The sequence below is a fragment of the Talpa europaea genome (genome assembly GCF_964194135.1).
Source record: "Talpa europaea genome assembly, chromosome: 6".
Classification (NCBI taxonomy): Eukaryota; Metazoa; Chordata; class Mammalia; order Eulipotyphla; family Talpidae; genus Talpa; species Talpa europaea.
The window spans coordinates 29,831,158-29,859,135 of record NC_140072.1 but is presented as its reverse complement, the minus strand read 5'-3'; the positions used below and the strand labels follow the sequence as shown (position 1 = coordinate 29,859,135).

Sequence of the window (27,978 nt, the reverse complement as noted above, 5' to 3'; positions counted from 1 at the left end):
GGTCTCATTGGGATGACAGCTGTCCTCCAAATGGTGCGCATTTCCAGCAGGCTAGTGTGGACTTGTTCTCACAGTAGCCTCAAGGTTTCAAGAGAGCTAGAGTTTGCAACTCTTTGAGATCCAAACGCTATCTCTTCTGCTGCATTTTATCAGCTAGATCAATTGATTAGATAGCCCAGATCAAGAGAGAGAGAAAGAGACAGACTGCATTTCCTGATGGAAAAAAAATGCAGTCACAATATAAAGTATGTGGATACAGGAAAGGACAGAATGGAGACCATCTCTGCAATCAATTTAAAGCATGTAAAAAAGTTTTGCATACTGTCACCTAAAATGCTCAATAAATATCACTAGTAACTAATATGACTCTGTTCCTAAATTTTGGTCCATGAGGATTGGAGTTAGGTGCCTTAGTGGAGATTGACTGAAAGAATAACAGATTTAAACAATAAGTATTGGTGAAGATTTGGCAGAAAGAAAACTCTTACACACTGTTGGTGGGAATGTAAATTGGTACAGCCATGTGGAAAACAAATAAGGGTATTCCTCAAAATATTAATAAAAATACCATATATTTTAGCTACCTCACTTATGAATACTTTTCTGAAAAAACACAAAAACACTAACTTGAAGAGAGAAATTCACTAATACATTCACTGCAGCATTATTCAGAATATCTAAGGGTAGGCAACAACCTATGGACAGATGAGTATATAAAGATGACATGGTATATATACACAATGGAATATTACTGAGCTATAAATACAAAATCCTGCTACTTGCAACAGCATGGATGGAACTCTAGAAGGTGCTATGCTTAGTAAAACAAGGTAGAGAAAGACAAACACCATATGAGTTCACTCATATGTGGAAGATAAAGAGACAAAACAAATGAAATAAATAACAAACCTTTTGACCATAAGAATAAAAGAGATGGAAACTAGAATTCTGGTGGCAAACATAATGTTGCATAAGCAGATGATGATTTAAAAACCTATATGTTATAAATCAATGTTGCTTCAATTTAATAGGAGAGTTCATGATGTAGAACTTCTGCTCTCAACAAGGTCATCCACTGCTGATTTAATGTGAGAGGCAGGACCAGCTTCCTGGGCATGCAACCTGCAGTCACACAGGGACCCCACATCAGAGGGCCTCACATTAGGTTTCATTCTGTCCCCATCGGGAAGTGCTTCAATATTTTTGAACAAGCCTTGCCTTTTCACTTTGCACTGTACCCCACAAATAATGGAGCAAGAGCAGGGCTATGTTCTTCTACTTTCAGACTTGGAATCCTGACTCCCTAAGTGGACTTTGTTATATTCTCTGCAGGACTCCCTGTTTTAGACACAGTAACAGTGTAGGAAGTATGGGTATCAGTGGGTCTTAGTATCCGAAACTCTAAGGCTTCCTCCTGACTCCCCCATTTGCTCCTGGGCCAATCACCAGATTTCAAAGAGGCACAGGGCTTCTAGGTGCCTCAGATGAAGTTTATATATGTCAAAATATTTTTGACAAAATATTTGACACTACAAAGTGCTCAAAAATGTTAATAAATGTAGTATTTCTGGGACTGTTATTTCTGGTCAACCAGTCAAACCATCAGTCCATCCACACAAAAAGCCAAATAAGGGTTGAAAAAAGAGTTATGGAAGCCAGTAAGGCCCAGAGTATTTGGCCTGGGTTCAAGGAGAGGAGACACCTTTACATTTAATGGAGCAGTATACATTTTTTTAAAACAGTGGAAAAATCTACAATGTCAGTACTGGATTGCAAATGGAATACAGACACCAGCTACATAGCTACCTTCTCCAAGACTGTTTCTTAATGCATAAATTGGGTGGTTATGAAAAACAAGATTATACATGTAAAAAACATTTTGAAAGTCATATTTAGTATGCAATATAAAGAATGCAAATATAAAGCACCTATTACCCATTTAGTTTCCTTATTCCTTTCCCTCCCAACAGCCTCCCTCCCTCCCTCCTCCCGTTATCCTTAGAAAAAGACTGAGTGGGTTACAAGTGCCACAGAATCTTTAGTAACAGACAAAAGCATCTTAGAACATGCAACGAAAACCCCAATTTACAAACTATCCCAGATGGCCCAGGAAAAGCCCACCTGCGAGTGACAGATCCAAGAAGACAGCCACCCCCTCACACACATATTCCACAGTCCACGATAACAAGAGTGTGTCTGAGAATGCTGGGCTGGGAGCAGGTGAGTGGGGATGATAAAGTTTGAAATCAACAGGTCCAGAATTTGGCCCCCTGTCTTGTGACAAGTACCACGCATTCTTCCTGATAAGCAACCTCAGTGCCCCCCTCTAGGGGATGAAGACTGGAAAAGAACTTGGGGGACATAGATGGCAGGCAGACTAGAGGAAGCGGGGAGCTCTGGCAGATCAGAGTGGCCAAAGCTCTGACCGGCTCTGAAGAGACTGAAATCTGTCATTTGTCATGGAGTTTAGCCTCCCTTTTGTGTCCTTTTTATCATTCTCAAGGTTTGTAGTCCCCAGTACCCCCCACTCAGATTGCCTTCCCAATTTTGCCCAAAACTGGAGGTGATAGATTCTAGCTACATCCTTCCTAAGAAGAGGTCATTGTTCTCAGAGCATTGAAGATTTCCTAACTGGGGGAAAGAAAATAATTTGTAAGCAATTTGGAAGATACTCCTTGTTGCTCTGAAAACATTGTATCTACATAATCTATAATGTATATAACTCTTTCCCATCCCTTGCTATGCTGATCACTATCAGGATGTTGAAAGAAAGCAGTGTCTATCAGAAGCTTTTTGATTTATTGCACAGGGTGGACCTTCCCTAGTTGCGCGCACGCGCGCGCACACACACACACACACATACCTCTCACCCCCCCAAGGATCTGGCTCACGGTACCCCAGGGAACAGGAGCAACTCTGCTCTCACTTCTACCAGCAATACATCTGTTCGGGCTGTGGCCCTATGAAATATTTTCCAAACTAAGAGGAATCACCTACATTCATAGTTGGTCCTCTAATCTGAAAGATGATGTCATAGAAACAAAGCTCAGCTGAGCATCCTTCTTCCTGTCTGAGCAGCAGTCATAAACAGCTTTGCGATCCAGCAGCCAGGTACAGGTGGATAGCAACGATTTCAGATATTCTTTGGAAAGATGAACTACTTGCTTCAAGGCAAAGAAAAAGCACAAAATGGATGATAGAATCCAGAGGGGAACAGTAGGATGGAGTAGTTGCTTTTTCTTCCTTAAGCCAGGATAAATGTTTATCATCCCAAACATCGAAGCAATAAATTACCAGGGGTAGGGGTGAGTTGCTATTTGATTTGAGCATCTTAATTGTTACATGCACACACTTAGAAATATATTTTTTTAATTATCAGCATTGACTGCAATTCACATTAACCATTTGATGGAACAGAATTCAGGACAACTAGAAATCAGCATCTTGACCACTGCCTTCAGACTTCATGAAGGAAGTAGAAGCAGTTAGGGGGAAAAAAAACTCATAAATAAAGTAATGTACTTTAACTAGAAGAATATACTTCAAGGGAATCATCTGGGTGGATTTTTTTCAGTCAATACTGTATTTGTAGGCAATATTTCTTTCTTTACTGCTCTGCTTTCCAGAGCTGACCTTTGTGTATGAAAGACTATCTATTGATCTGTAAATAAGGTTTATACAATTTTCTCTTGCCTTTGCATCCTGTCAATGTAATTCTCAGGCAGTTGATACTGCCCTTTGCTACTCAATAAACCATAATTCCATCTTAGCAAACCCTTCATGCAGCTGGATGGGCCCCCACTTCCAACTAACTGCATTCTTCCCACCTCATGTGGCCTGCTGGGTATTTTGAGCCTGCCTGTTAATGACAGTCATGCCATCTGCTTTCTCCAGGGATAGTTCCAGAAGATTTTTAGTAATTCAAGTTGTTTACTCTCCAGCCCTCTCTTAAGTCCCTCTCTCTCAGTTGGTTTAATATGAGTAATGAAAGTAGCTTCTCTGATGTAAAAGTAGAAGCATTTGTTGGTGATCTCACAGGACGTCGACAGGAGACAGGGACTCAGGAGACAGCACAGAGCATTGAAACTCACATGGGCTCCAGTTTCCCCTGTCTGGACTCAGGCCTTGGCTTCTGCCCTTGTCAGTTGTGTTACCTTGGGTAATTGCCTCCACTTCTCCAAGTCTAGGTTTTCTTTCTATGACATATGAAAGACATCGCCAGCATCTTTGAGTTGTACTAAATGAAGTACTTAGAAAAAGTGACTGACTTTTAGAAAATTCTCAGTAAATGTTAGCAATTCTTGTAAAAATCCTCACGCTGTATTTTACTAGCTAAGGGAACCCATCTAAGGGACTTCATCTCTTTGTATCTGTTTTATTTTCTGCTTAATAAATACCAATATTTTGATATAGTTGTAAAGCTAAATTTCATGACAATCATAATAGCGCTGGTGATGTCTAAGGTTTTGAAGTCCTCTTTAACTGATTCTTTTGGTCAGGATTCACTGATCAGCATTCAGATATAGAAATGTACTATTTGTGCTTATCAAAGGACAAAGGCATCCTTCCTTCCTGAATTACTGACTTATCCAGAAAGATGTTTCCAACAAGCAAAGCTACATTATCCTGCACATTCCAATGGAGGGTCCCTAACCCCTCCCAGTAATAACCATAATTTTCCTTGCCATCACCACCAAAATTGATTCCAGTTCTTCACACCACCAGCTGGTTGGATAATTTTCCCACTTTTATGTTGATTTACAATTTAACACTTGAACCTACCTCATTGCATATGAATCTCACAATAACCCAAGTAGGCAGGGCAGTAAAAGCACATGCATTTTATAGAAGTAAACTGGCTTTGCCTCTCAGTTCTCATTGCAAGGCTTTTCTGACAAGAACATGAAGTGGCCCCAGCAATTGGATTCTTCTGTTATTTTAGGTGTTCAGTAATGTTTGGCTCTCTACAATGACTGGAAAAATAGCAGTTAGGGTTCACTTTTAGGTTATAGCAGCTACACGCATGGTAAAAAGGATCAGTGCCTACCCAGTGTGATCTGGCCAGTCAGTGAGAATTCATCCAATCATTTAACAAACACTTGTTGAGCACATACTACCATCCAGATTTTGTTGTGGCAGCTGGGTTCATAAGAGATGATCAGATAGATGAAGTCTCTCACCTTAGGGAGGTTACACTCTAGTTGAAGGAACAAATAGGTTGGGTAATATGAAGAATTTACAATGGTATGTAGAAAAATAGTGAGAAAGGTAGAGAGTAATGTTTTAGAAAGGGTCATTGGCAAAGGATGGAGAACTTTGTCAGATACAGGAGACATCTCTGGACAATTCTCTCCTCAAAGGAGCTCAGTCATTTGAGACAACAAACCACCATCCATTAACCCCTGAAAATAACAAACACATCTATAGAGCTGTGTGATCATGGTCATGTGTAAGAAAACGGGCCCAAAGCCATGGGCTGGACTAGTCAGGAACAGCTTCATGGGAGTAGAAGAACTAATCACAACTTAAAGGTTTAATATAATTTGGAAAAGAAAAGGGAAAGAAATTTTCTGTTCAAGAAAGAAATGAGTAAATGCAAAGACTATCAAAGGATGGGAGAAGCTGAGTACCAACTATAAAGAAGGTGCACACTGAGAAGGAGTAAGACTATATTTGGATGAATCGGATTTGATAGAATGGGGTGGGGAAAGGAATGTAGGTTGGGGAGTTTAGGCCCAACAGTAGTAAGGAGTAAGCTCTAAGATTCTTGAATAGCAGAGTAACATGATGACAACAATTTAGACTGGATTGACCTCAAGCAGAGTATAGACCATAATCAAGGGAAACCTGCAAAGGGGCAGTTACCATAATCCAGGGGTAAATAATGGTAGCCAGTTTACAGAATAGAAAGGCATGGCTCAATGAAGGACATTTTTCCAAAAAGGGAGCATTGCTTATGATTTTTCTCTAGGTCATACAGGGACCAAGGGACTGCAATAATTTTTGCCCTGCTCACCTCTAGTAACCCACAGAAGCCTCCCTCCCCTAATACCTCCCCGCTAAACACTTCCCACACAGAAACACTCTGCAGACATCACTCATCAAGAATGACACAGGGCCAGAAGTCACCTTTCACAGGGTCTGTGATTATTGGGATGAAATTATTAGCCATCTCACTAGCTGTCAGTGTTATAAGTAGCTAAGGATGTTGTCATGACTACGAGGATGTTTGGGCACAATGGAAATTACACAATTACTTCTTTTATCAGTAATCTCTCTAGCAGAGCCAACTTTGTCTGCCATTGACAACTCTAGGAAAATATGTCCAGATTTTTCTTCTGGAACATTGAAGTTCAGGATGAGATTTCTGCAGGAGGAAGACAAGGGCCTCCTCTGGTCTGAGGTTCTGAGAATAAAGATGGTGATGTTACCATGTCACTAACCTTCCCTCCTTGTCCCTCTAACCTGATCAGTGCTTTCTTCTGCAAGCCACCCACGTCGTTTCCATCAGCAAGACAATTATTAGATACATCAATTCATGGCAACATGTTCAGATCTTGATATTCTTTACAGGAGAATTTGTATTTTTAAAAGAAGAGTTTGGAAAAGGCAATGCCAACCCAGGAATTGATAATGGTAGATTCAGGCATGTGGATGAGAGAGGGAAAGTCTACAGGAGCCACTCAAATAGCACATAGGTAGCTATCAACTCCATCCCCTGCAGTTCCAGTAAATTATATTTTCACAGGATACAGCTTCTTACAAAGTAAGTATATCACTTCATTTTGAAATAAGATCTGGCTCTCTCATCACCAGAAATCAGATAGAAGAACAACTCTAGAGAGGGCTTGGAGAGAACCAACTTTCAGACTAACTAGTGAAGCCCAGCCCTGATTTTTGCTTCATTACTAGTACCACCCTCACCTTCTGCCAGATGGTGATGGATGAATCCCTTTAAGGCTCAGTTTCTTCGTCTGCAAGATGAAATAAGCTTTGATAGGGTAGTCAGACAAGGAAAATGGATTCTACACCCTCTAAGATTTCTTCTAGTCCTAAAGTGCTTAGTGTCTAAACTGTGAGCTTCTTGGATCTTGAGCTCCCAAAGTCACTGCCTGTCCCAAGTTCAACTTATTGAGACCCAGAATGAAGGGCCTTGTATAGAAGGAGAAATTCTCCTAAAAGATAGAAAAGGTAGCTTCTTACTGATAACTTTATTTCACTCTCCCCATGTCCAAGATTCAAGCAGACCCTTTAGTAGCTGAGATCCTGGGGTATATTAAGCAACTCAAACCAACTGTAGATTATTCCTAAATTAAATGCAGCAGAAGCTCAACTCCTGGAGGTAAACAACAAACATAGGAGGCATCCCCGCCCTTCATCCTCAGATGATACAGGCTGCCTCAGTCCAGCTTGAGAGGTGGTGGCTGTGGGGTGAGGATTAAGATGCAGACAGCGCCCAGCAGCCATCGAAGCTGGCCTGCAAGGGGCAAAGCTCTGGTAGGAAAGACACAGGCAAAAGAGGATAAGGCTTGTTTGCAAGGTGGAATCTGAAGCAGCATCTGGGAGCTCCCACCCCTGTAGGAACTAAATTGCTGCCTCCTCTTCTGCCACGTAGCCCCCATGTTGGGAGGTTTTAAAGGATGTTTGCTCCTACAGACCCTTTTAGATTTAGTTGTCACAGGGAGAGCCCGCACATGAAGAGACTGGAAGTGTCAGTTCCCATCCCCATAGCGGCAGGGCAGCCCCTGGAAGCAGAGATGGGCCGGAGGGAGCTGGGCAACAGGAAAATGAGCAGGAAGGCATTGCCAAGTGAAGTCTAGTTACCAGATTCTGTGCTATCCCACTGTGAGAATCAGACTTTCTTCATCACTGTACCCCAGTGCATGGCACAAAAGATGTTCTCAGCTAAATTTTTCTCCTTTGGAGGATGATGGCTGTGACTCAGACCTCTCATTCAGCAGCTTGTCACCTCACTTGTTGAAGGGCCCACTTTTCCCCTGCTATTCTCATTCATCTCACCTGCTTGATCTTTCCCAGTGTGTTTTCTCAGGCTGTAAGCTAAGTACACAGACATGAACACAGTCATGCTTGAACCCAATAGCCAGCCTTCTGGACATCATCTGCAAAGATGATGTCTTCCCCAAGGGCCTGTTTGCAGGAGGAATGCAATCCAGGACTCACCAGTCAGATCAGCTGACACAGGACTGAGAAGCCAAGAAGGGGCAGATGTCACCACTACCAGACCATTGCACTCCACTAGCATCCAGTCCTAAGCAAGAACTACATCAAGTCCACCTCTGGGTCCCCTCAGAACACAGGGTCAGCACACGGCAGGCCCTTCAGGAAAATGTGGGCCCAGATTTGAACCTTTCTGTTTGAGTAGTGAGAGGGAAGCAGGTGCTGTTTTCAGAGAAATATCTTGGGGCGTCACAGAGTATGAACATCGAAGTGATAAATGCTCTAAGGAAGAATATTTTCATCTCCAGCAGACATTATAAAAATGTTCCACTGCAGTTTAATCATGAGCTCACCCACAGCAAATACCCCACAAATAATGTCTCATTCAAAAGCCAACATGCTCCTCCCTCACCAGTTTGGGATTCAAAGAGAGCAGTGCTAGGAAGAGAGAGCAGGATGTTTGGGAAAGGGAAAACATTTGGCAGCCTTCCTCACAAAGTTCACCCGGCACCGTCTCTCTGAACAAGGGGCAAACTGCAGGAGCCACGTGGATAGTTTCCCTCAGCAAGACATGGAGGAAAAGCTTTTCTTGGGCAGGACAGCTACAGACACAGATTCCAGCCCAGTCCTGCTTGTGAGAACTTGTAAACAAGTAACCAGTCCTCTCTGGGCCTCAGCCCAGAGAGAAAAAAGAACAACAGCAGCCCTCTCTCATTCAGCAGGTTGTTGTAAAGAAGGGGAAGGAAGAGAAGAGACAGAGTGTGCGTGCACCTGGATGTTCAAAGCAGTGAACAGGGCTGAGGGCCAAGGCCCGCTGGGTGGACCCTAACTTAGAAGGCATTTGCACTGCATGTTCACTTACTCTGCATCCACTTTACTCTGCATCTCCACTTTAAGGTTCAGAGATGCCATCTGAATGGCCCAAGCTCATAAAACAGGATGAAAACATGATCATGGGGTAGGAGGGACAGGAAAACTAATACTTAGAAAACGTGGCAGACCCTAAACTAGGTATTTTGTTCATACTTCTCATCTTCCAATTTTCCAGAACAGTAAGGTAGTTACTGACCCCAATTTATAGATGAGGGTTTTGAAACTCGGTTGATAGAAATGAGAACTGAAGCCAAGAAGGTCTGGCTAACACAGTTCCCCCAAGTTTTAGCACAGCAAAGCCAAGGGAGTATGGGGTGTGGGTGAAGCCAACGGAAACCCACCCCATGCTCTGAGCACAACAGGGACACCTTAGTAATATCTGCCATTTGGAACTTGTGATCATCTACTCGGGCTAAGTTGAAGTGTACCTAAGAAATAGCTTTCTAAATAATTAATGTTAGAAATGAGTTGTGGGGAAGGGTGTGCAAACTGTTTAAAATATTAACTCTTTTGCGACTCCCCTATGTAATTTAAAAGTAACTGCTTGCCACAAATTGGTAGTTTGATTAAAGTTATTCTTACATTGGCATCCAAGGAAGTCCCCAAAGGTTGCTACTTGGCAATGTTCTGTAGCAGTGATCTAACATAGAAAGAGTGTCAGGTTTTAAAAGTCCTTATACAACCAGTGTGCTAGAATGGAAAGGATATCAAAAGTGAGCCAGAGCTCATTTATTCCACTTTTTAGCAGACAAGTTAACTGAAATTCTCTAAGTCTCCATGTACTTATCTAGAAAATGGAGCTGGCAAGAGTACCATCCTCAGAGTTGTGGGTAGGATTTAGTGACTTCATTAGAGGTAAGGCCTTCACAATGGTGTGGTAAGGTCATTGATATGTATTAACTAGTTTTCTTTCTAGCTCAATCTATAGATTTGGATGTTTCATTTACTCTCTGTGAGCACTGCCTCTCTTATCTGTAAGATGGGATTCATCATGCTCATCTCAGAATCTCACAAGTCAAATGTGATAATATGAGATAATTATCAGCCATATGTGCTACACAATTATAAGGCAAGGTTTTTTGCCAACCTTTTCTTCTAAAAAGTCAAGTGAAAACTGTGACCTGTGTAACCAAGCCCTCGGACTTCCAATACTTTCCATCCTCAGGTATATTGTCACTTCAGCCAGCATCTCACTCATGCCTAGATCGGACACCCATGACTGTGTCCCCAGGCAAGAGGAGACAGCTATGAAACTTGCCATGTGGTCTTCCTAAAGTCCATCACTCAACCTTAGTATAGAGCAAGAAATCCTAAGGGTAGAGAGATGGGAAGGGGAATTTCAGTTGTCTCCAGAAATTCTTCTCACAAGGCCTCTCCACTTTCCCCAGGCCCATCGTGCAAGAGAGGTGAAGAATTGTATAGTCAGCCTCTAGACTCCTGTATACTGTCATATACCTGGTGTCTCTCAGCCAAAACCCCAGCATCGACATCCTAATATACCAAGATGTACCCTAGCCATAAAGGATCTTACAGTATTCTCCAGATGGAAAGGACAAGAAACCCCAATAGTGAGAGCTTTAGAGTAACCCATCACAAACTTTTTTTTTTCCCCCAGTCAGGCCAGTTTTATCAAAGATTTCTTTCTGTTCCATTTTGATTCAGTTTGGTTTTAGAGAACATGATTTCTTATCCAGATACAGTATGTGTTGGGGGCAGAATAGTGTAACAGTCATCCTGGGACTGTTGGAAATTTTTCAGCGCTCCCCTTACTCTCCAAGATATAATACAAAGGATACCAGCCTAGAATATCTGAACCTGCAGGTAGAAAGTGAATCAAAGTTCACTTGCCACAGTATGCCCCTGCACCACTGCATTTCTGACTTTCTAGTGTAAACTTTCTGACTTCCTCATCAGAGAGAAATGGAGGCTGCTGACCAATGAGAATACTCTGCCTAAGAGAGTTTGCCCACCATATCCTAGAGGTAATAGCATTTTGGGTAAATCCATCTACAGTAAAAGAAACCCGCATGCATGTTTTCCTTTCTAGCAGGGCTTCCAAGACTGAACTAAAAAATACCAAACTCAAATGTTCTACTATGGGGGTGGGGGGTTGGCAAAGACATTGTGTTCAGGGAAGTCAGCATGCTATCGCCTTCTCTTGGACATCTATAATGAAGAACAACATTTCCCAAACTTATTTGACCATCCTAGCCTTTCATTTGTAACAAAGCATTTATATTCTTTGGAAATAATGGTTCTAGAGAATGCTCAAGTTTCTAAGTTGGAAAGAATCTGAGAGGTCACAGATTTCAATTTCCCCCTCCAGTTCTATACCCAGTTCCAAGCACACATCCAAGCAATTCTTGGATACCGGCTGGACATGCTACAATTCAACTTAATTGACACTATTTACCTGGAGATAGTATTAGATCCCACAGTTTAAGGTCTCAGTCCTACAAGATTGCTCTCCTTTCAGATGTCAATGCAAGTCCAAGTTGTCACCTATACTTCTAATAGGATGACTATGGTTTAGAAGTCCCAGTGACCCTCTTCTGGGTTCAATTACTTTGCTAAGCAACTCATACAACTCAGAGAACCTTTTTATTCACTTCATTACTAGTTTATTATAAAAGAATATAATTCAGGAACAGCCAGAAGCAAGAGATTTTTAGGGCAGCATATGAGGAAAGGGGCACAGAACATCCAAGCGCTCTCAGTGTGTTACGATGCCTAAATCTCTATATGCTCACCAACCTGCAAGCTAGCCAAACCCTGTCCTTTTGGGGGGTTTATGCAGGTTTCTTTACATAGATAAAAAAATTGATCAAATCATTGGCCATTGGTGATTGGTTCAGCCTCTCACCCCTCTCATTCCCTGTTGAGACTGAAAAGTTTCAACCCTCCAACACTTGGTTGGTTTCCCTGGCAACCAGTCCACCCTTAGGTTACCTGGGGGCTTTCCAAAAGTTGTTTCATTAACTTAACAAAAGACACTGTAATTGCTCTCCTCACTTAGGAAATTCTAAGAATTTTAGGAGGCCTGTGTCTGAAAGATGAATTTCTTATTGTAAGTCAAGACATCACATCCATTATGAAGAAAACTTTCCACACAGTTGAGCACATTTCCAGAGGTGGGGAACCAACTGCTTAACAGTGGGAAAACTTTCATAATGAATTAGAATCAGGCATTCTAGTAGCCAGAAAGAGCACACACTTTAGAATAAGAAAGAAGTGGATTCAACCTCTAGCTCTGCCCTCTGTATTTGTGGCTTTCAGAAAGTTCCTGGATGCCTTTCAGCTGAACCTCCTCAACTCTAAGGAGAGGATGGTAATAACACCTGCCTCTGAAGGTACAGGAGAGGAATAAATAATCAATGTTAAGTGCTTGGTGTGGTGCCTGATGCATAGGAAGTGTTCAATAAATGTTCACCATTATTATTATTAATCCTATACCTACTTTCCAAAGCAGGACAGCATAAATCTATTACCATTTCCACCTGGCAGCCCCTCAAAATGACAAGTTTCTATTCCCAGACAATATATCTTATGCACTAGGCAACTTGGTCTTCATTCTCACCTCATCAGCAAAAAAGAAAAAAAAAACCTCGAGAATAAGCCCCAAAATAAGTTTTTACAAAATGTATAGTGTGTGTGATATATATATATATATATAAATATGGTACAGATATAGTATACTTTATATATACATATATATGTAAAGTAGATGTACTATAAAAAGTATATATGATATATAGTTGCAGTATTGTGTGCATTATAAAATATATACAAAATGTAACTTAAAATAGGAAAAAAGATGAGTAATATGAATTTACATTTTTATTACATACCATTTCATATGGCACAGGAAGCCTATTTTGTACTCACTATATTATAATAACAATGTTGTGGAGAAAGTAATGTCATAGACTGTGCTTCATTATTTTTTAATCCTTAAACACCCAGAAAAGCAATTCACAGGTCATATCATTACTAGATTTCATGACGATCAAAGCTGAGAATAAAACTTCACTAAAACAGTAGATCCAGTGGGAGAACTGTCATTTTTAATTCAATTAGTTTTATGAAATGTAACTAGTCATCTTTTTTCCCTTCCATATGTTCTTACAAACTATCTGAAAGATGTTGCATTTTTGTATTTCTAATGAAAGTGTTTAAAACTCAGTGGAAAAAATTTTAAGTTAGAAAGTTGTATTTCCTATTTTTAAAATATGCAATGTGAGTTCTCATAAATTACATGTTTTAATAAATTAACCATTTTCATACAAAATGCTCTCTGTAGCACTGATTTCTTTGAAATGCTGTTGTATTTTTCCTCTTTACTAACACATCTGACTTACCATTAAAAAAAAATCAACTGTGTCTAATTTGAAAATATCTCCTTTGTAATATTTTTGACATTTGTCATCACAAAAAAAGGGCAACATTTAGATCACTTGTATTTTTGTGAAAAACATGTAAGTCATCTTTAATTTTGCCAATTCTTTATAGTAATTTTCTTTGAAATGACCAACATACCTCTAGGTGATGGTATAATCAGGACCCAGAAACTAAACATAATCATACAGGCAAGAAAGTTAATCCAGGAAGGTTTATCAGAGAAAGTTGGAGGAAATTAGGAAAAAAAAACAAAAAAAACAACCCAGGCAGGAGGAACCTAGGAAATTCCTCTGTGGCTTCCAGTGGTTGCCACAGGGCACAAGGAAAATCAAGCAGCAAATAGCAGACCAGCCTGCTCATGCTTTCCCACAGGAACAGCAGGGATAGAGAACTAGCATCTTGGAAGGGTGGACCATAACCACAGCAGTAACTGTGCCTGAATGCATGTGCTATTGCGTTATTTTCCTGAGTGAAAAATGGAGTATCTGAGACCTAGAGGCTTCACCTAATCCCTAAGGCTCTGCATCTTAAAAGTCAGCACCTGAACCTGGATCTCCCAGAACCAAAGTAACTAATTTGAAGCTATCAGAATAGGATGACAGCCTGATTGCTAAAACAAAAATATTAAGCCAAAACAGAATCAGTAGCCAGACAGATAGGACTGAGTTCTTCAAAATGCCAGCCTTGGGTTCATTAAATTTCCCCATTGCTAAGAAGTCTGGTTTCCATGGAGATTATGGCACATTTGAGCTGAATCTAAGTTTAATAGTCCCAGTTTTGAAGGCATGAGATTGGGGAGGCAGGGAATCAGACTCTCCTACTGTCTCATGTAATTCCTTACACAAAATCATTTTACAGAAAGAGAAACAGACTCTAAGAAGCTAAGAGAACCATTCAGTATCATCCAGCTAGCGAGAAGGAGGGCAATTGACTCTAAGATCCTTAACCTTATGTCTAAAGTCCTTTGCATTGTATCACAGCTTCTTACACACACTCCCATCTAACTCCAAGACTATGATTCTACAACTAAGGAAATCTTTAGTGATTCTGAAAGTATATGTTAGCATCTTTTATAATGGTGTATGTAGAAATGCAAATTCCCAGTCAATAAAGCTCTATAGTTAAAAGAAATCTTATTATCAACAAACCTCATAAAGGAGTCCTTTCATATATTTAATTAAGCATAGTCCAGTCTCCTTCTCAATCATTGGATAACTTTTCCCAGAGTGATCATGAGGAAGGAGCTAATTTTATCCAGGAGACTAAAAAGTGTAATTAAAAATGTAAAATAAATTTTAAAAGGAAAGAGAAAATTCAAATTAGCTGCAAATTCTGTACCAGGGAAAGCCAATTAGAAGGTAGAAAAACCCTCTGCCTTGGCTTCTAGCAAATATGTTTTGGTAAAAAGGAATGATCCTAAACTGAACACACAATTGCCAGCATCCCCTTCCCATATCAAATTTACCTAAAGGATCTCAATGGGCCATTAAGGTCATGTCTTGAACTCACATCTGCCTCACTTCACAAATTGAAAGAGAACTGGCTTGCACAGTTTTAGAACTGATTATTCCTTAGCATGGTGGATTTGGGTGGACTAGAGATAATTTTATCCTTGGTTGAAACATTTAATGGAAATAGATATATTATTCTCCCTTCAGTATGTTATATAGTGGTTTCTCTAAAATCATTCATTGGTTTGTTCTAACCACTACTTGGAAGTTCCAGGGTAATGGGATGATGAAAATATGGCCACTTCTGCTCTTTGAGCCCCCTCTTGTGTTCCAATTATAGTCTCTTCTCTAGTTCAGGCCAGTAAGCTGTATACTCTCAAAAATTTGGTTCGCTCTGCCTGTAAGTGGCCATCCCTGACTGCTCCAAACTAAATTGTTCTCCACTTTTCAGAACTCACAGTCAATAACATACAGCTTAATAGACCAGTCTGAGTGCTCCATCTAGACTACTCAAACTCCTCTATTCACTAGCAAGTTGCCAAAAGCCAGGCAACGACGTGGGTGTCCTCATTTGGATGAGATGGAGGTTGTAGGGAAGGAAAGCACACAGTGGAATGCAACACAAACAAGGACATGCAGTGCTAATTTAAGAATGATCAAAGCCACCAGCACTCTTAATGAAAACAATAGCGCTACTTGGGACAATGAGCCTTAGAACTGTAAGGTCACCTGTACATAGGAAGCAATATATTATCATATAAGGAGACAGGACATAGACTGGTTCTCTATGCAAGGACCTCATTAAGTTCACCCTGAGAGAAGAAGTGCTAACCTTGATTATTACAATCTAAAGATTAGGGACAGTCAGCGTGAAAGATGTTAACACCAGCTCAGAATGTGCAATTGGCTGTTGAGATGAAAGAACTGTGAGCCAGTTACCTTTCTTTAGAAGATCAATTTGCAGAACTTAAATTTGCTGACATTTTATCCTCAGGTCTTTACCTGTTTTGGAAGATAAACCGCGGTTGAGTGAATCAAAATAGTTTTGCAGCAAACAGTCATTTGACCAAAGCAAACCCATTGAGACATAGAGGTTCTAGCTGATTACACACTTCCAGCCTCCATCAGACATGAATTTATTGACCAAAGGGGAAAAATGAATTGAAAACTAAGTGTTCATCCAAACTCCATTTCCTGAGTTATCTTGGGGTTATAGTGAGTCTCAGCTATAGCATTATCACCAATAATCTATCTTACTAGATGGTCACTAGATCTTTTTAAGTGTCTTAAATTCAGCACTACTGGAATAATTTTAGTCATTTTTTCCTGTGTGTTTTCTTTTCAATAAAGACCAAAGATTTCAATGTACACCTACAGACATTTGTAGATATCCCTTAGTAAATAGTTTGACAACTCATGATATGAAATAATATATTTGCACCAGTCTCATTGATAATCACATATTCTTCCCTCCTTCAATTGCATGAAATTCTTATTTACTAGGAGAGATAGCCAAGTTGCTACCCATATAATGTCAAGTAAGTTAGGTATGATGAATACAGGTATTATTTTTTAATGCTCTTGGCACATTACCTAAACCTTGATAAACATGCATTATATATGCCCGACCACTCTATCAACTTAAGTTTTCAGGAAAACTTGATTTCTTCCCTCATACCATTCACTCTCTGGTTAAAGAGAGACAGACTGAAAAACAAACAAAATAATAAATGGTTCAGAATTTTGATGAGTTCTAAAAAGGATAGAGTAAGTTGGGGACCCTACCTTAGATAGGCAGTCTAACTCAGGGAGCTCTTCTCTGAAGAAATGATGTTTGTAAGTGTACCCTGAAGGAGAAGTTGAGGTTGGACTGGTGAGGAGTAGATGGTGAGACTTCCAGATAGAGCATGTACAAATTCCTGGAGACAGGCAATGACTTAGTATATCTGAGGAATTGAGAGAAAGGAGTACTGAAGAGATTAGGAGAATGACATAAGATAAGGGTGCAAAGGTAGGCAAAAGGGAGGATAAATTTTATTCTGAGTTCTCTTGGGAAGAACTAAAGAGGAAATTAAACAATATGATATATATTTTTAAAGAGTGCTCTGTGTACTGAATATTGAATGATTAGAAAATGTCAAAATTAAGTGTGTGGAAGCAGGAGACCTGTAGAAATCCAGAAGGTAACGGTTACCTATTCTAGAGTGGTGTCAATGGTGATGGAAGAAGTTGCATAGAATCAAGTATTTTGGAAACAGAATCAAAGAGGATTTTGAGATAGATTAGATATTGAGGAATGAGGGTAAAGAAGTTAAGTCTAACTTATATTTCTAAAAAACAATTGCTAGGTGGCAGTGCCATTTATGGGGAAGAACTGAGGAAGACCGGATTGGTGGAAATGGTAACAGAGGGAATATGTTTAATTTGCTATGTCAGTGAGGCATTCAGAAGGATTATCTGAAGTGAACTTTAATTAGAAATAGACTTTATCATAAGTCAAATATGAATCTGAGTTGTAGTCATACTGATAGTACTTAAAGCTAGGGTAAATAAGATCTTTCCAGCAAGACTTACAAAAAAAAAGAGAGACATCTCAGTGTATAAAGGATGTGGACATCAACAAAGGTAAAAAAATTAAATAAAATAAAATTAAAAAATTAAAAATAAAAAGGTCTAGCCAAGGAAGAGGGGAAATAACAGTACAAGATAACAAGAACCAATAAAAGAGATAATGAGTAATAAATATTACTAAAAGATCTAATTAATGATAATTTAAATGTTCATTAGATTTGGTAGTCAGTAGGCTGGTAGATTTGGAGCATGACAAAAATAGTTACAATAGAGTGATGGGGAATGAAAACAGATTGGAACAATTTGAAGTCAAAGGGCTATTAGAAAATATGACTGCATACATAGATAGCTCTTTCTAGAAACTTCACTGTAAAAAGTGGCAGAGGAAGAGAACTGGGTTGTAACTGGAGATTAAGTGTGGTCTAAGCAGAAATACCAACCATCATCAAATCTGCAAAATGTGAAATTCAGGCCAAGCTGGTATCCAGGTTAGCTTAGGCGCTCAAAAAAAAAAAAAAAAAAAAAAAAAAAAGTCTAAGTAAGGACTTAGAAACAACCAGTTTATTTTTGCTTCCAAAACCAAGAAAAAGCATCAAATAACTGAGAAGAAAACAGGGAATGCCAACTCGAAATTGTATTCACTACCAGGCAGGGGTTCAACATATTGATACAAGGGCCCTTCTAAGGTGTCATCTAGAACATATCCAGAATGTTCCCCCAGTGAATAGAATGGGGTCTACCTTTAGTAAAAGTTTCCTTAATGAGTGTTAACTCCCTTGTGCTTCCTGATTTGCACATGCCTTAGAAAGCTTGAGCTGATTCCTGTTAGTGCCTCACTCAGAAGAAGCAAAGAAGCCTAGGACAGAGTCTGAGAGGTAATGTGTGCAGCTGAGTCCAATATCTACCAAGTCAACTCTCTATGCAGTTTGTTGCGGTAGTAAAAGCTAGAGGAAAAAAATGAACAAGGGGGATGTAAAGCAGTGCACAGAAGTGTTTGATACAGTGTCTACCTGGCTATTCACATACTCCCTACCACATCCTTTTCAGACAAGAGATAATTTGCGTATAGTTCACACCAAAGTTGGTGTATAGAAACTTCTCCTACTTCCTCACCTGCAGACCCCTCTGCCCTGGTTTAAGATTGTTCCAAGTAGCAGTAATACCTGGCAACTAAATTAATGAACAGTTTTGATACATCTTGGTGACAGAAGCAAGAAACGTTTTTGAAGCATTAACCAATTAACTCAATATTTTATGAGCACATATTGCATTCTGAATCTGCACTGACTAGTATAGATTGTCAGACAATATTAAGTATGGACCTGCTCTGATGTCTCATTAAGGGAATGCTGCATAAACACATGGGAAGAAATCTAAAAATAGAAGGCTGGATGTGATTAAATAACAAATATGGATAGAACTGTGTCAAGCTAATGGATGGCAATGTTTTCTTAGGATTGAATATGAATAGAATCCTAGTGGTATGGAGAGCAAACATGAAACTTATTTGTTTTAGTAGATATGTCAAACTCCACGTGTTAACAGAAGCTATCTCTCCATACTGAGACGAGGTTATTTTTACTTTCTTCTGTGCATGTTTCCATTTTTTTCTTAAGTCCAACAATAAATTTGTATTACTTTTATATTCAAAGAATTTTTTAAAATACTAAAGAAAGTACCATAACTAGAATTCTCTTGCTGGTGGCAATGCAAAATAGAACCACCACTTTAGAAAAATTATTGGCAGTTTCTGACAAAGTTAAACACACACTAAGTATACCTTCTAACAATCCCACTCATAGGTATTTACCCAAGAAAAATAAAAACAGACACACACACATGCCCACACTATAAGTGTTTAAAGTAGCTTTTTTTTATAATCTCTAAAACTGGGGGAAAAATCACTCAAATGGTGATGAATAAAAATACTGTGGACGTTCATGTCATGGAATACTACTCAGCAATAAAAACAACAAAATTAGTAATACGGATAACAATATGGAACAATTTCAAATACATTATATGTGTGAAAGAATCCAGATTCAAAAAGTTGTATACTACCTAATTGCAAAGATGATATTTTCAAAAAGGCAAAATTATAGGAATAGAAATTGATCAGTTACTGCTAGTAATAGGAGGTAGAAGGAAATATTAACAATAAATGGGAAACTAATTTGAAGGATGATGGAAATATTCTCTATCTTGATTGTACTGTGATTACACAGTTGTATGTACTTGTTTTAAATTAGTTTTCTACACCAAAAAGGCCCTATTTCTGTATGTAAACCATTTAACAACTCAATAAATCCTAAAAAAAAATACAGTAACAAAAAACTAAGACCACCACGGGGTCTTTTGAAGTAATCAAAAGAAGAGTTGACCAAGATAGGTTTTATATGGATCATTGGAAAACAAATGGAAACAGGTAGAATCCTCTTGCTCTCTGAATATTGAGGCAGAGAAAAAAGCCACCAAAGTCCACTAGAGAATCATATACCCCAAAATGGTTTACAGTCCTTCCCAATGTTAAGCATACCAGTGAAGTTTCTTTAGACTGCAAGCAACCAAGATCAAGTCTGGCTTAGGTAAGCAACGCACAGAAAGTGAAGGAGACTGTGAAGATAGTGGATGGATTCTGAGTAACTCTTAGGAGTGACAGAAATGCTGGAGAAATGAAAAGAACTCTCATCTGCCACTTGAAAATCTTCTTCACCACTGTTGTGGCATCCAATTCCACCCAAATTTCAACCAGCTGAATTCAAGTGCAACTGGGATGCACCTAGCCTGGTCTTATACAGCTCTTACTGCCTTCTGTGGGGTGTTTTCTACACCATTGGAAGAAGTGCTCAGCAGACACTCCCTCGGCACTTACAAATGTACCAGCCAGAAGTGGAAAGTTAGCATCAAGGAGGGGACACATTTGACCAATAAAAAACAATAGCTTACAGATAAATGCTCCTCCATTTAGATCAACAGTTCTGGGATCCATATTTGAAAATCCCCTAAATCAAGCCCTTGACATTAAGGACCAGCCACCAGTAGTGGTGGCTAATTCAGTAACTCCTTGTATTTATTAGTTTTTCTTCTTCCCTATTTCATTTTCTCCATCCCAAACTCTCTGAACTCAAATTATTGAGTATACTACCTGTAGATCAACCTTCATCTTTGGCTCTGCATCCTGGGGAATCCAACATCAGAAAGACCCAACATAGTTCTGGAGATTTCAGCTATATAAATTTATGGACCATCTCTTAAGGGTCATGGCATCAGTGGATTCAGTTCTAAAAAACCTCTAACCTCTTCTCAAGGGAGAGTCTGATTAACTCAGCTTAGATCCCATATGCATTCTTGGGTCAAAGGGCATGGAATCAGGCTCTAATTCCAACAAGATCCTTCCCTCTTCCCTTGGATTAGGAAGAGGGAAGTTCTCCAAGGAGTAGAGAGAGGTTAGAAACAGGAGATATTCTAGTTGCAAGTTGCTTTTGGATGTTAACTGATCAAACATAAAAAAGTGTGCATGGTAGTATACTAGCCCATGTATAAAGCAATTATTTATTAGACCCTGCTTAGAGCCTTAAAATAGAAAACATAAGCATGATTCAGGTTACATTGGGGGATTTTCTGATAAATTTTACTGATAGCTTAAATTAATATTTTGAATTTGGAAATCTTAAATGCTACAATTGTTAAAATAGCCAGCTTCATTTTTTCCTCGCTTTTGTTTTGTCTTTCTCTCTAGGTTAATATCCAACACGGGCATTAAGCACTTGCCAGCTGTTCACAAGATTCAATCTCTCCAGAAGGTTCTACTGTAAGTCTTTCCTTGAGCAGTTGCCAAATCTTTACTCAATAGCTGTCTATAGCCTCTGGGGCCGTAATGTGCATTGTTTGGTCCACATTGTCCAAATGTGTTGCTCTGGGTGAGCAGATGTAGGAGGGAAAACAGCAAGTGCCCTTGGTTTTACCTGAAGGCCAACTAACCTCAATTTGGAGGAAGTTAGCAGACTGCTCAGCTCAGTACAACGGTTGTCAAAAGAGCCAATTTGTAGCAAATCAAGAAGCCTCTCATTTCTTCATTATTTAATGCCTTATTTACCTTCTCCCATAACTCCCCCTGACCTATATGACTCTCTCCTCTCCCCCTCTAAGATTCCCATACTGCCCTAGGCATGAAGAAGCCACCTGAAAACAAATTTGCTCTAAAGTATTACTGACATGATGTGTTTGCCTTTCTCCAAGGTGTATTTTGAAAAAGGAGGAAAAACAGCAATGGATATATAATGGCCAGTTTGTTTTCAATAGTGAGATTGTAAGAATGTGACCAGACCTGAAAGGAAGAGGTTGAGGAGAAGTATGAGAAGTTCAAGGAGGAGGAACCATGGGAGCGAAAGAAAAATAAAGACTCTCCAGAATTTCTCAAATTGCTCCAACCAGTTACCTCTTCTACATTTATGTGGTATAGCAAATACAAGAGAAGCTTGATAGAAGGATGAGGGACACAGACAGAGAAATAAGAATTTCTCTATCCTTTCATTCAGGAAAGAGATAAATCAATGATGAAATTTGTGGCGGGGGGGAGGGGGGACTCAGAACCAGAGGAAGAAATGAACTATGAAAAAGGGATTGAGATGAGAGGAAGATGAAGCTACAGCTGAGAGGATAGAGAAGTTTGTGGTGGAGGTGAAAGTTCATCTCAAGTGTCCTGTTTATAAGAGTAGACACCAGCGTGGAGCAAGAATAATAATGAACACAGTAGAGAGAATCCTGACAGTGAAATTAGCTAGCAAGACTTTTTGGGAGAGCAGGCTGAATGTCTGCACTTCCATTTTTAAGAGCTGATATGCAAAATATAAATTAGATGCCATTCTTCTCCCAAACTTGGAAGTCGTTATCCTTCAGAAAAATAACTATTCAAGCGTCACAGCTAAAGACTCCATCAAAGCAAGTAAACTAAATGTGGGAGAGTTACGTGAGTGGAGCCGATATAAATATCTAATTTGTCTGCACTTTCTTTTAGAGATATTCAAGATAACATAAACATCCACACAATTGAAGGAAATTCTTTTGTGGGACTGAGTTTTGAAAGTATGATTCTGTAAGTAAAGAAAGAAAATGCAATGGAGTAACATTCAGTTTTTCATTTAACAAGCTCTTTCTCATGATGGGATAGTCGTTGTTTGTTTGGGTTACTTTGGCACTTCACCATTTAAATTTCTCTCTGGTTCTGTGTTTTTCCTCTCATTTCCCATCTTTACATTTCAGAATCTCAACATGGAGTCATGTTAATAATTTATGATTCCGTGGTGCATTTCAAGTATTTAAAATTGCTCTTTGAATGATGGTCTCCTGTGATGCAACATCTGTTCCGAAGGACAGAATAACTCATGCATCAGTAAAGCTAGTTATTGCCTGGCAAAGCTTTTGTTGCCCAAAGAAAAAGACAAAGAAGAAGGCTGAATCGGGAAGACATAGCTATCCCCTCCGAACCATGCAGGCAGCTCCTGCTCAGTGCCATGCTGAGCACAAGATGGCTTCTCATTTTCTTGGCACACTCGTGTTTTTTAATGAGCTTGAGTTACTCCCTCTGACTTTTGGGAAAGTTTTTTAAATGCACTCTGCATTGCCAATGAACTACCTTCTAATTTTTTAGGGCAGTTTAGCCCACTTCCCAGGATGGTCAAGAAACGGGACACTGGGAACTACCCAAGTGGGGTCCATAGAAGTTAGGTGTATAGAATTATATTTGGGGAACTTATAATCTGTCAGGAAAGCATTTTCTCTATTTCACAAGTTATTGTGGTTTTAGAAATACATGTGTGTTTTAATATGCCAATGTGTAAAAAGTTTAGTCCTTTCCAAAAATTAATATGATTCAGAGGCCAAGCTGTAGCAAAAATAAGAGAGAGAGGAGAGGAATAATAGACAGATGAGAACATAGTGAAAATAAAGCGCAGCATGTTATTTGATGTAAAATAATTACAAGGAACCGTGGAGATGGTTTGAAAGAGACTAGTAGTAAAGAAATTGGATATGCAAAGGGAAAAATCGAATCAAAGGCATGTATTCAGAGGACACAGTAGTAGGATAAAACTTATAGGTATGGGCCTCGCCTGGTGGTGCAGGCAGTTGAGCGCCACGCTGTGAAGTTGTCTGCAGCCTCTGCAGTATCGGTTCAATCCCGGCTGGTTGGTGAGGGTCTCACATGGCGCAGCAGACCTCTCCTGTCTCGCCCGCTGCTCACCTCAAGCAGCATATTTCATCAGTCTGCCTGTTCTGTTCCCTGCTCTGTCTCTGGTGAATCCTCTCATCCTCCTGCACATTTGGCCTATACTCCAGTTCTTGTATAAATAAATAAATAAATCTTTAAAAAAAAAAAAAACTCATAGGTAATACCTAATTCTTTCACTTAATATGCTCATATTTGGAGAGAGAGAGAGAGAGAGAGAGAGAGAGTGTGTGTGTGTGTGTGTGTTTTGGAATGAGTTGATGGAGGTATGGGGGTAGGAGAGAATGGAAAAGTGAAAGAAATGAATTAAAATATAAGTAGAATGAATGATGCAAAATGAAAGCAACTCTTCTGAGAACAAAGGAGAAATGACTTATTCTCACTAGCCTACGATGTAAGAATTGAAGAGTTAAGGGACAGAGGGAGAAGGGCAGTGTGTCCAAGATGGACTTTAAAGATGAGCAGGATTTAACCAGAGCCTTGGCAAAGGGCAAGCAGAGGAAATAGAATAATCAAAATTTAAGAGGATTAAAAATAAAATAAAAGAAGCTTTTGGGAAATGGTGAGCACCTGGGTGATCCCAGCCTCAGACTGTAGGCTGTCACACAAGCATAACAGTAAAAGGACTCCTGGACTATGTGACAGAGGGAGGGCATTAATGCTAGATGTGGTCGCTTGTACAGGGATTTGGGGGCTTTCAATCTTACTCTACAAATATGTGTCCTCTGGCAAAATTAACAGAACATTTTTATTAAAAATATACAATTAAGTAGGAATGTACTAATATACCCAGTTTTGCATGCTGACACACACCTGTTTTGTCCAGACAGAAGGCAAGGCACCTGACTCCTCTCTGGTCTAAACTCTCCACAAGTGGATGAAAGAATTTGGCAAAGAACTCACGACAAAGCCTTGCCAACTCAAACCTACGAGGCAGATGTACAGATCATAGCTGTTCTTCACCGACTCTTTTGTTCACGGACCCCATGTGGTTCCTTAGAATTTAGAGCATCCTCTCCTAAAGAGGTGCTTCCTTAAGAGTCAACATTCCTCAGACATGTTTCTAAAGGATAAATTCACATTTCTGAGAACAACATCTGTTTTTCTTGCATCAGATGGGCGCTTAATCCATAGATAATAGAATCAGTAGATCCATACTCAACACAGCTTAACTCTCCAATTATTCCAAGTTTCCAAGTGTGTGCGCCGTGTCTGGATGCAGGACACTTTCTCCCACTGGGGATGTCCAGGTGCACTCAGGAAAAAAAGTGGCACTGATGACTGAAAAAGCTTTCTTGTGTATTGGCATTTGTCAAGTCCTTGAGGCCTTAAATAAATTGAGATATATATATATATATATATATATATCTCAATATATCTAAAAAATATACTATAAATCTAAGTATATATATAAACAGCCCAGCAATGAAGGGTTTGGCTAGTGCCTCACCGGTACGTAAGCAATAAAAGGCCATCACACTGAGGTCTCTGAGCCCTTCTGGCTCCCATCCCACCCCTGTACCCAAAGAATCTGAATGGGGATAACTGTGGCCGATGAGCAGAGTGGCCTCATTCAGAAGAAAGTAAACAAGGTCATGGGCCAGGTCACCCCAGCAACTTCACCCTTGAAGATGAAAGCACACTTCATCTGCAGCCCTCTGAGCTGCTACTGAGTGAATACACTCATTTTGTCCCTAGGGACACAAAAGGATTAAGGAAAACCCATGAAGCAATTATTCCTTAGCTAAGCGAATGCCTAGGCTTCCATTATCATCATCATTTAGTATCAAATTTGGCACTCCTCTTAAGAAAGTAGGAGTGGGGCCTCCCCTGGTGGCACAGTGGTTGAGCGCTGGGTTGTGAGGCTGCCCGCAGCCTCTGCAGCATCAGTTTGATCCCCGGCCACTAGGCGAGGGTCCCACAAAAAAAAAAAAAAAAGAAAAGAAAAAGAAAGTATGAGTATACTTAATAATTTTAAGTACTCTTTGTTAGTTTAAGAGACCCTTCCTCTGATATAAATCCCAGGACAGGAGTTCTGGACAGCTTTTTATGTAATGATCTATTGTCAACATCAAAAGCTGGAGTCCCTTCCCCATATGATGGTATCTGTTAATTAAGAAAATTATAAAGAGAAAGCATTACTTTGAAAACAGCAATTATTTTAAATTAGCCTACATTTTATTTAATCATGGTTAACATCTATGTATAGAAAATATTAATTATCTGGGCCTCCCCGGTGGCACAGCGGTTGAGCGCTGAGCTGCGAAGCTGCCCGCAGCCTCTGCAGCATCGATTTGATTCCCGGCCTCCAGGCGAGGGTCCCACATGGCATGACAGACCTCTCCTGCCACGCCCACTGCTCCTCTCAGCAGTGTCCTCCATCTGTCTGCCTGTTCTGCTCCCAGCTCTGGTGAATTCTCTCACCCTCCCGTGTTTCTGACTGTACCCAGTGCTTGTATAAATAAATAAATAAATCTTTAAAAAAAAAAAAAAAAACACGAAAATATTAATTGTCTAGCCTACAGAAAAATAGGCATGTATTTGTATACCAGTTGTATTAAGGATCAGCCAACTACTACCCCTAGGCCAAATTTGCCTGATAAGAAAGGACCACTTTTTTCAAATGATTATTTTGTTTCGGGACACAAATATTGAACCTATTTAAGTACTTAAGTAAAATGCTAACCCTCCCTCCAATAAAGAAAAGGAGTTAAGTTGTTTTAAACAGTAGACCAGTATTACTTAAATTCTCAATTGTTAGATTTTTAATTTGGCCACTAACAAGTTTTTGCAATTGTGTTCTAAGTACCTATGTGGTATCATCAGTTTTACCTCTGCCCACAATACCTAAATTTTACTACTTGGCCATTTAGGAAAAGTTTGCTGCCTTCTGTTTTTGATCCTATTCTCCCAGAGAGGCACGTCTCACAGGTTAGGGGCAGCTCTTGAGAAACTTCACTATCAGGTACAAGTTGACAAGGAAACCAGGAGGCTGCATGCTCCTGGGAGGGGCTTATTCAACGGCAAATGTCAGCTGAGGGACACGGAGCACAGAGCTACCTCTTGGCCATCAGAAGCCACCAGTTGGCTGCTAATGTTTTAAAAGGTTTACCTAGCTCTTTACGGATTTTTAACTAACTGGCTTTCCAGAAGAAGAACAAAAAGAACATTACAGTCACATCCTGTGATTGCAAGCATTTTCTAGCTACCCACTGCAACAGGGGAAAGAGTCCTGAGCACACAGGAGTTCTTCTAGGTCAGCATTTTGAATAGTGTTACTTGTGAACCTACAAGCCTGACAGGTCAGAAACCTGACAGCAAATCAGAGCAGGTGGTCAGCAGCTCTTTGGGCTAAGCTCTCCCGACCTTGGATTTCTATTTCTGTTTTCAGATCTATCCAATAACACAGTAGTGCAGAGCTGTCAGCCCAGGGTGTCCTTGGTTTCCTGGGTTCAGGCAGCCCCACTCACTGGCTTTCTCTGCACAATCAGGATGACTGTTTCATGTCAAGGCCCACTGCCCCCAGAGTACACTCCCATGCCGTCCCCACTACCTTCCCTGCCACGGCCCACGGTCTCTGTAATTGATTTCTCCTCCTTGCTGGCTTAACCCAGAGCCACCCTCACAAACCTCCAGTAACCAGTTCCATATAGGTCACAGGAGATGTTCAGGTGGTCTGACAGCTTAATTCAATCACTTTTTGATGACAGCCAGGCCTACTGCTGTGGGTGAGTGTGGGTGAGAGGCCTAACGCCTTCGAACAGGTGATGCCAAATGGTCTGTCTTAGAAACACTTATTCAATAATTGTATAACTTCTGTCCTTCAGGATGGGAAAAATCTTCAACTGCTCCCTGCAGTGGTATGGTCCCTGCACACAAATGCTGTGTGCAAAGACCTGACAGGACCCAAAGCTATGCCTAAGTATTTTTCAAAATTAAACTGCATTAATTTTTCTGAATAGGTAACACATGCACACACTGCAAACCCCAAAAGGTACAAAAGGTTACACAGTGATAAATCAATCTCCCTCCCACGCCTGTCCCAGAGCCTTCAGGGTGGCATTTTATTTATGCCACTAACTTGTGCTATCTGACTCTGCCCCAGTGCTTCCAATTATGAAACCCCTGTATTGTTTGCATCTGACATTATTGGTTTTTTAATGGGCCTTTTATTTCAGATGGCTGAATAAAAACGGGATTCAAGAAATACACAACTGTGCATTCAATGGAACCCAGCTAGATGAGCTGTAAGTAGCCCTGACCATTCTTCCAGGCCATTTA

General features: G+C 40.0%; 1 protein-coding gene across 2 annotated transcripts in view; it reads left to right on the top strand.

The window, feature by feature from the left end:
• The window catches only part of FSHR (follicle stimulating hormone receptor), a gene marked incomplete at its 3' end in the record, with an annotated part of 153,278 nt that overhangs the window by 108,855 nt on the left and 16,445 nt on the right, over positions 1-27,978 (top strand). Inside the window, exons 5-7 of one of the 2 annotated variants that reach the window (XM_084235113.1) lie at positions 21,211-21,282; positions 22,489-22,566; positions 27,876-27,944. In XM_084235113.1, the coding sequence (XP_084091239.1) occupies positions 21,211-21,282; positions 22,489-22,566; positions 27,876-27,944 (219 nt within the window). The remainder of the gene's footprint in view (positions 1-21,210; positions 21,283-22,488; positions 22,567-27,875; positions 27,945-27,978) is intronic. The other variant, XM_084235114.1, reaches the window with a different exon arrangement.